The sequence below is a fragment of the Pyricularia grisea genome (genome assembly GCF_004355905.1).
Source record: "Pyricularia grisea strain NI907 chromosome Unknown Pyricularia_grisea_NI907_Scaffold_8, whole genome shotgun sequence".
In the NCBI taxonomy this organism is placed as follows: domain Eukaryota; kingdom Fungi; phylum Ascomycota; class Sordariomycetes; order Magnaporthales; family Pyriculariaceae; genus Pyricularia; species Pyricularia grisea.
In genome coordinates, this window is record NW_022156721.1 from 1,248,586 (window position 1) to 1,258,685 (window position 10,100).

Genomic DNA, 10,100 nt, shown 5'->3' on the forward strand with positions numbered 1-10,100 from the left:
ATCGTCGAAATAAATTAATAAAACCAGCCCAATTTATTATACGTTATACGTAATGGGGCGGCGGTTATAATAGGCGTCGTTATCCGTATACGGCTACGCCTAATTAACAAATTACCGTCGGTAACGTAATATTTTACTTTTATCGATAAAACGCAGTTTTAGTTATACGTTGTAAAAAAAACGTTTGCAAACGCCCGTAATTTACCCCGCGTAATTACGGTTTCCTTCCGGTTTTATTTTAAACCCTATTAAAAAAACCCGGTATGTTTTTTTAATATTACCAGCCTATTATCGGCGAAAAAAATTACCGAATTTTTGCGCCGATATTTGGGCCTAAAACTGGTCGAATTGGTTACCGACAATTTTTTATAAAATAAAAAATCGTTTATTAAATTAAAGTTATTACCGGTATTGGATATTTTAACCGTAAATCTAAAAATGTTCACCGAAATTTCGTCGACGGCGTTGTAGGAAAATCCATTGGTATGTTGGACGTAAACCGTTGCTTTTCGCGAAATGGCCAGTTTTTATTTTAATTCCGTTTCGTATTAAATTATTTTTAAATGCGAACCGATATTTTTTAACCTGTATAATACCTTCGTTTTTGTTTAAAATTACCCGGCGCGCGGGCGGATATATACGTTCGTCGTTTAGGGCGGTAATCGTATATCGGAATTATAAAAGGATTATAATATACCGTTAGGCCAAACGCTGGCCAAATTTAAAATATATTGGAATAACGTAAAAAAGGAAACGTGGTACCGTAATTTTACGGATAATGTTCGGGGCATATTCCAATCGAAAAAAGACTATAGGCCAGGCCGGCTTTATCGCGGGGATATTTGGTTAAAGGAACAAATTGGCGATAAAAGGTTAGACGAAATATTTTAATAATATAATCGTCGGTTTAAGGTTATAACGTAATAGTGGGCGTTTAATTTTAAAAGCCTAAAATTAAATTTTACGTATTTATATAATAGGGTTAATATTTTGGTATAATTTAGGATTGTTTTTCCGTAGGCCTTATTTTTTAAAATATGTAAATATGTAAAGGAAGGGAAAGTAGTAAAAAAAAAAATTCGAAACCCGTATATAATAAACCCGAATAAATATGGTTTATAATCCTAAATTTAATTTAAATTCCATATTTTTATCCATTTTATTTTTATAAAACCTTAAGGCCGCAATTACCCCGCCCCAATTTTTATTAATTGGTAAAAAATCTTATAATAGAAATTATATCCGCTATAAAACATGGGAAATTATTCGATAAAAATTTTAATCCAACGGGTAAAGGATTACGAAAAAATGAGCGAAATATATACGTTTCGCGCAATCCATTTGGAAAATACCGAATTGGAACGCAAAATAATAACTTATTAAAAATAATAATGCTATATTATAAAACTTATAGGTTAAACCTAAAAAATTGTTAAAAAGTTCCAATTGGTAATTTAATAATATATTGAAAAACGGGTTATTACGGAAAAAAACCTGCTATCGTTTTGGGGTATTAAAAAAACGCCATCCGGGTTAAAAAAAGTCCGAACGGGAGATTAGGTTTAAATTCGGGTTATTGGTAACGATAAAGCCGTTAACTATTCTTTATTCGTTATAATACGGTGGCGTTTTTTCCTATTCGGTATATAATAGGAAATTATACTAATAAAACCATATTACTAATAAAAATGGGGTTAATATAGGGTTTATATCTACAAACGGGGCGTAGATAGCGGCTAAAAACGTTAACGAATTTAAATTTAACGCGCGGTTTAATTAAACCTACATTTATTTCCCCGACGGCTTATAAATTAGCTTTTAAATAAATAATCGCCTAAAAATAAATTAATATAAAAATTTTCGTACCATTTTTTCGTAAATTGTTAGTAACTAAAACTAATCCAATAATATATTTTTCGATTGGTTATAATTTAATTTTGGAATTTAATTTTATAATTTCGATTTGGAAAATTTTGCAAATTTGTCGGATTTTTAAACTTTGCCGTTAATCCAGGTATATTTAAACGTTGAATTTCCTAATTTTACTTTTAACGACGGTTTTTAAATAATAATTTTTGATTATAATAAAACTTCGCAACCGGTACCAAATTATCCTTCGTCGGAAAATAGTCCGTATACAACGGTAAAGAACAATACGGCCGCTAAAAATATAAAAAGCCTAATACAAATTGTAAAATAAATTGTATAGCAATATTATAAACAGCGCTGTAAACAATACGATAAGTAATATTGTAAATAATTATTTTTTCGACGGTTACAGGAATATGTAAAATAATTAAAGGTGTTTAATAGCGAATAAATATTTGTAATTTTATTAATGGATAGCATATAATATATTATTAACGTAATTATGTAGGAAAAGAACTTAGTTAAAAAAGCTTTAAAAGGAAATAAACGATAAAATCGGTAATTTGGAAAAATGGGTAACGCAAATAAAAATACAAGTAAAAACGTTAAAGGAATTATATAAATAAATTATAAATTTGTAAGGCGGTTTTATATTGGTCTTAATTTTTTATCTTTTTTTTATATTTCCAAACCTATCGACTATTATTAGTTTTTTTTTTCTTTTTTTTTTACAATTTTGGACCTTTTTAGGAATTGTTAATTTATATCCTTTAACCAAATGTTAAAACGAAATTAGCCGAATAAAATTATAACCGGTAGGGCTGGTATTAATATATAATTAAAATCTATTACGTTATATATTTGGATTTTATCCCTAATTTGTAAACCTAATTTCCATTATATTCCAATAACCGTAACGGGTTACGTCGTATTCGTCGGTATTTCTAACCTGGCCCTACCAATAATTTATGCCGGTAAAGTGCCCAGATTCTGGGCTTGGGTCCCCATTTAAATATGGGGCCATTTCCTTTTTATATATAGGACCAAAATTTTAACGTTATACCGTTAGTATTTAGTTTACCAGCCCGGATTTGGACAAATTTTGTATTTAGGGTTTGTTTTGTCGTAATTTTTAAAATATCCCTTTTATTTTATATTTATATTCGAATCTTTAGTTCTTTCGGAAATGTATAATAAACTTTCGAAAACAAGGCAAATAGCGATACCAGAAAAAAATTAATCGAAATTTTAAAGGATTGTTAAATAAATGTTACAAATACGGAAAATTGTCCGGGGTTAAACTGGTTTTTTATATGAAATACCCAAATAAAAACGAATTTATCGTTTTCGAATCGGAAAAATATAATTGCGACGGAAAAATTACGGATAAGGTTTGTTTTATTCGCCGACCGGTATATGGACAAACCTAATATTCCGCCTTTAAAAAGTTTTAATAAAATCAAAAATTTATAAGCCAAGCGATATCGAAAATATATTTAATATATTATATAAAAAAAAGGTGCAAAAGGTATAAAAGGTGCAAAAGCCAGGTCGAAACCAACGGAAGACACCTATTCGAAAAAGGACTTCGGATTATTTACGGGAATCCGCGTTGGATTTATTTAAAAAAATAACGCAATTGGGACAGTTTTTTAAGATTCCAAACCTTAAAATCCGGGTATAAGGCCAAACGTTAAAACCGGGTTGGTAAACATTTTTAAAAATAGCTGGTTTTTTTTTTTTTTTTTTTTTTAGATAGTTGACGATTAGTTAATGGGTAATTGAAATTATTCTGTATAAAAAAAAAAGTTTGTAAACAAATTATTAAAATAACGAATTGTCGATTTATAATATAAGGCCGCGGAATCTGGAAAAGTCTCTATTTATAAAAAATATAAATCCATTTTAACAAAATAAAATAAAAATTTAAAATTAAATTATTGGCGGAAAAATATATTTATTATAAATAAAAAAAAAATTAAATAAAATAAAAAGAAGTTTTTGCGATTGGAAATAGGGACGGATAAATAAAAAATAAAACCAGGTAACGGAACCTAAAAATTGGCCCATATACCGGATAGTTTTTGGGAAATAAGCAAAAATAAAATTAATATTAAAATATCGAAAAAATTAAAAGCCAAATAGCGATAAAAAATATATTTAACTTTCCCGGTATAGTTTAACCCGAATTTTTATTATATAATTAATTTATTAAAATCGAGTTTTTTTACAAAATTAGTTTTTTTTAACCGAAACCTTTGGTTAATTGTTAAATACCTATATTTAACGTTCTAACGAACAAATAAAGTATAAATCCAAAATTTAAGAGCCCGCCGTACGTAATATCGCCAGTCCGGATAAAATGTAATATACCAAATATCTTTATAACCGGCTCGTAAAAACCCAGGTTGGAGGCTAACGGATAAACGGTACGTATATTAATAATTTTTTATTTTCGTCGCTAATTCGATTAAAATACGTATAATGTAATTAACCGTTATTTGTAGAATATAATCCATTTAATCGAAATTTTCCGCCGGGAATATAATAAAATATTTTAAAATTATAATAACCTTTTCGAAAATTACAAAATGCTATAGAATTAAAACCAAAAATTCGAATCGAAGTTTTCCGCTATTTCGAATACCAATATTCAATTACGGGATTATATTTCGACGAACGAAATATTAAAGGCGGTATTCGGGTTTAAATTTAAAAAAAACGAAGACGAAAACGCCGCGGTTAAAAAATAATATTATTAAAAAATTAAAAATAAAGACGTCGAAATTGTTATATTAAAGGAAAAATTAAACGCGATATATAAATAGGTTAAATAATCTGGAATAAATATTATAACCCCCAAAATATAATTACCAAAAGGCGGAAATTTGTTTATTACGTAACGGAAACGCGTTATTGCCGTAAAAACAGTTTAAAATGGATTATACGTTTAGCATTGTTTTTTTCGTATTGGGAAAATGGGATAGTGGAAGGAAATATGGTACGATAGATATAAATAATGGAAGCGATGCAGGTAACCCGTTTGCAAAATAAAATATAAATATTACGGTATTATATGTTGGTTATTTTATTATAATAGCGTTTATTGAGGTTATGTAATTTTTATATATTTGTAATGGAAATCAGTTCCAAATCGGAACGTGGATTAATTTATATATTAACCCAAAAAACAAAAATTAACAACTTATTACCTTTATAACCAAAATTTGAATTTTTTATTCCCAAAGCCGTAAACCGATCGTATTAAATTATAAAACCCAAATATTTTAAAAACCAGTTCGAAAAATTAAAACTGTTTTATATTTAATTGGGGTAAAAACTGCGAATTCCGATAATAATTTTTATCCTTTTGGTTTAAGGCTTTTAATTTTGTAAATCGATATTCGATTTTATCGTAATATTATTAGGTAGGGTTTTTGGATAGCCCGAATAGCTATTGAATATATTTTGGCTTTCCGTGGTTACATGCGATTTCGTACATTTTTTACGCGTATCGACTAGCAAGTTTATATTTATATTTTAAATTGCAGCAATCGCCAATCCGGCTTAAATTATATTTTTTTATCCTAACGTAATAAATGTATTAAAAAACCGTTAAAAAAAATGGTAAATATATTTGCTGGGATTTGGAAATAACGAACGGTTATGGTTTGGCTATTGGATTGTTATTGTTATTTTTATATTAAAATGGAAATATGCTTTTTTATAATTTACGTCGGTTTAAGTCGCCGGGGGGAAAATAGGAAACTGGTCCACGGCCGACATATTTAAATACTAAGAAAGGGTTTGGTCCGAAAATAGGTAAATTTAAAATTGGTATTTTTTTATAATAAAACAGGTATTCTTATATTAACCATTATATAACTTTTATTGTAAATATTCTTTTATTGGGGGAAATTAATTATAAAACCATACCACGGTTAAAAACGATTAATTAAACCAAAATTTACCCTGGCAATTAAATATCTTATTTTGGTTTATTTTAAATACGAATAAATTTAATAATAGGAAAATCGTTAAAAAAATTGCTTTCGAATTTCCCGTATGGCCATATTATAATCCTAAACCGATATCGGTATAATTAAACGAAAGTTAAAAATTGCCTAAATTCGTAACGCAATTACCGATTTTTAATTTTAGGCCTTTTAAATTTTACGTACCCGAAATAGGCGTAATTAAAAACCAAATCGGTATTGGGCCTAATTTCGCCCTTTTTAATTTCCAAGTTCTTATTTCCCGAATTTTAATGGGACTATTTGGACATTCTAATATTTAAATATAATATCCGTAAAAAATGTCGATTAGCGGCGAATTTATTATTATATTATACAATTTGGAATATAATTATTTTTTTTTCGATAATATATATTAATTTTGTAAACCTGCCCCGTACCGCGCGGTTTATATTATAAAATTTATTATATACGTATTAATTTTGGTTAAGCGACCTTTTACCTAACGGGGTGGTAAAAATTTGGATTAATAATTATAGGGATTAGGCCCCCAAATCTAATTTTGGAACCACCGATTTAACCCGTTAATTACGCCTTTAACGGTACCGCCACGCCAAACTTGGATTAATATAAAAAGGGTATACTAACCCCAAATTTAAACGCCTTTTTCCGGTACGTCGTTAATTGAAATTTGTTTATTCGTCGGTTTAAAGTTTTCGTTCGTAACGTTTAACACAGCGAAATTTTTCAATATATATTTAGCCGTAATATTAACCAGGTTTGCAATTGGATTTAACTAATTAATTAAACGATATACAAGTATATGTAAACGCGGGTATTTTTTCGAAAATATATATAATCCAAAAGGACGGATAATACCGGCAAAATTTAAAACTACATTTAATTTAATTTGGCTTTAAATATTAGTAAAAATATTTAATAAAACATTTCCAAAATATGGGGAAAGCCTAAAATTATTTTAGTTTATTTTAGGTTAAAAAGGTTAAAATCCATTTAAATAGCCTTTATAATTAATAAAATAAATATCGCGTCGCAAATAAAATATAACCAAAAATTAAGTTTAAATTATTGTATTTAATATTTAAAGTTTAACGCAAATTAAAAATCATCCATTTCCAACAAAAACTAATTGTTCGGTTTTTTTCCATCGGCCCTGGCTCCGATATATTAACGCCAAGTTAGCCATATTGGTAAACGTATCGGAATGATTAAACCCCAATTTTTTTTTGCGAATTTCCATAATTTTTACAAATAGCTATTCGGCTTTTTTCCATCGGCCCTAATTCCGATATATTAACGCCAGGTTAGCTATATTGGTAAACGTATCGGGATAATTAAACCCCAGTTTTTTTTTGCAAATTTCTATAATTTTTACAAACAGTTATTCGGCTTTTTTTTATCGGCCCTGGTTTCGATACGTTAACGCCAGGTTAATTATACTGGTAAACGTATCGGAATAATTAAACCCCAGTTTTTTTTTGCGAATTTCCATAATTTCCACAAATAATTATTCGGCTTCTTTTTATCGGCCTTGGTTCTAATACGTTAACGCTAGGTTAATTATATTGGTAAACGTGGAAGAATAATTAAACCCCAATTTTTTTTTGCGAATTTCCATAATTTCCACGTCCAATTATTCGGCTTCTTTTTATCGGCCCTAATTCCAATATATTAACGCCAAATTAACCATATTATTAAACGTAAAAAAATAATCAAATCCCAATTTCTTTTTGTTTATTTTTATAATTTTTACGTCCAATTATTCGGTTTTTTTTTATCGGCTTTAATTCCGATACGTTAACGTTAGATTAATTATGCTATTAAACGTAAAAGGATAATTAAACCTTAATTTTTTTTTGCGAATTTCCGTAATTTTTACAAACAATTTTTTAGCATTTTTATATTTCCTTTAGCTAAATAAAATTAAACCAACTATTAATATGCTATTTAAAATTAGTTCGTACGAATTATCCAATTTTATTTGCCTAATTTCCCGTAATTTTTTTGCCATTATTACCGCCAAATTATATTTCCTTTATTTTTTTATATACCAATTGCCATTATATAGTAACGTTACCCATTTTTATAATGGTTGGTTATTTTAGGGGCGTTGGTTTATTATTTTTTCGATATAAGCAAATAAAATTTAATATATTGGCCAATTGTTGTAATAACCAATAGGAAAATCGCCCGTTATCCGATTAATATATTGGGTTTTAAATATTTCCAATTTTTCGTCGATATCCAACTATTTTTTTATCGCCAATTGTATAAAGCTATACATTTTAAATATATTTCCTGTATCGTTTAGAAAAACGAGGTTATAATCCCGGAATATTTCCAGGTTACCTTTAAAACTTTATTTAAACAAATTGTTAAATTTACTGCTGGCATATAACGAATTATTATCGCTATCGTAATTATTTCCGTTATTATTTTGGCTACGATTATCGTCACGTAGCCGTACTAGCGATTCTGGAATTCCTTCGTGGTCGAAAAAGCTTATTAGGGAAAATAAATTAATTGCTAATTACCGCTTTTAGCGAATAGCTTCGAATAAGATTTACCAGGTTATAATTACCGAATTTGATACCTTACGGTCTCGTTTTAAATCTTTGCCCTCGTCCCGATTTAAAATATTTAATTTATATCGGTCGCTTTTTTCGAAATTTTTTAAATATTTGTTAATAAAAGTTCGTAACGCCCGTTACCGAATATACGCCCCAATTTAAATAATCGTTAAAAATATGTATTTAAAGATTTTTATTAACCTTATAACGTTTTTTACGTTAGGTTGGTAACCGGCTTTTTTTTGTAATAATTTAATTGCGTACTTTTTTTTTATCGGGTAAACCTCGATAATGTTTTTATAATTACCCGTTAGTTTTTCGGCAATTTCTTTTTTTCGCAATATTATTAAAATCGACCCGTACAAATATTGCGGCAAATAAGACGATAGGAATCTTCCCTTATTATTGGCCGTTACGGTCGTATTAATGGTATTTTTAAATATATGGTCGGTATTAAAAAATACGTCGCCGTTATTTGCGTTATCCAAAATTAAAAGTTAACGCCCGTTTTCCGCATTGCGGAGCTATTATTCCAAAAATAACGGGATATTTATATTAGGTTGGCCTCGTCCCGGAATTTTAACAATATTAGCGATAAACCTTAAATCTTCGTTAATACGCGTTCGTATTTTTATATGGATTTAAAATATCCATATAGGTTTTTTTTATATCGTTGCGTCGTTCGTTCGATAATAATATTCGATAGCGAATTGCGATTTACCTACCTTACCAAACCTTATAAACGTAACGCGGAAACCTGGTTTCGATAATGTTTGGTATATTTGGTTTAATAATATTTTACGGTTAATAAAATCGGTATTGCGGCCGAACGGGATTATAAAATATAGTTTCGGCGGTATTTTTCGTTATTTTAACAAAATTTTTAGCGCAAATCGCTATATTACGGGAAATAAATGGAATATATTAATAATAGGCCGTTTGCTCCTATATTTTTCCTTCCCAAAATAATTTGTTTTGCGGTTAAATATAAATAAACGATAAATAATTTAAATTAAAATAAAGGCTAAATACAAAATTACTAATTTCCAAAATTAAATATATTTCCATACCCATAAAAATTACCACCTTAAAAGTTTGGTCCAGGTCCCGAATGGTAATAATTGTATCAAACGGGGTTACGGATTTTTTCGCCAATAGGAGGAAATAAAAACGCATTTTACGTAAAAATCGCTATAACCCTATAAATAATAGCTTTTAATACCTCGTATTTTGTAAGGATTGCTACGGTTATAAAAATTGCCGTTACCGCCGCAAAATTTTACTATTGTTTATTTTTATAATTGTTTATATAATTACAAATACTTTTAACAATAATATAAAAAATTTCGTTCTAAGCCCCGGCCCTTTCCATTTTAAAGACGATTATTTTATTTTCCTTAATAACGGCGTTACGGTATTTTTCCGACTTTATAACGGCATTACCGCAGGTAATAAATCCTATAAAAACCTGCGGGACAAATTTTGCTGGACGTTTTTATTACCGGTTTTGTTTCCAAATATTTATAAACAATTTGCAACCGGAATTGTTGCAAAATAATTTAAAAACCGCTTTATAAAAACGCGAAGGTTTTGCGTAATCATTATCGCAATCGTTTTCGTAATGTATATATTTATAATTTAGTGGGAATATTTTATCGGTATTATC

At 28.6% G+C, this 10,100-nt stretch overlaps 1 protein-coding gene across 1 annotated transcript; it reads left to right on the plus strand.

The window, feature by feature from the left end:
* Positions 1-3,182: 3,182 nt before the first annotated feature.
* PgNI_12095 (uncharacterized protein) lies at positions 3,183-3,403 on the plus strand (the record flags this gene model as incomplete). Its single annotated transcript, XM_031132050.1, has 2 exons — positions 3,183-3,255; positions 3,318-3,403. 2 exons carry the CDS (start codon positions 3,183-3,185, stop codon positions 3,401-3,403), a joined length of 159 nt encoding a protein of 52 aa, XP_030977130.1.
* Positions 3,404-10,100: the final 6,697 nt, after the last annotated feature.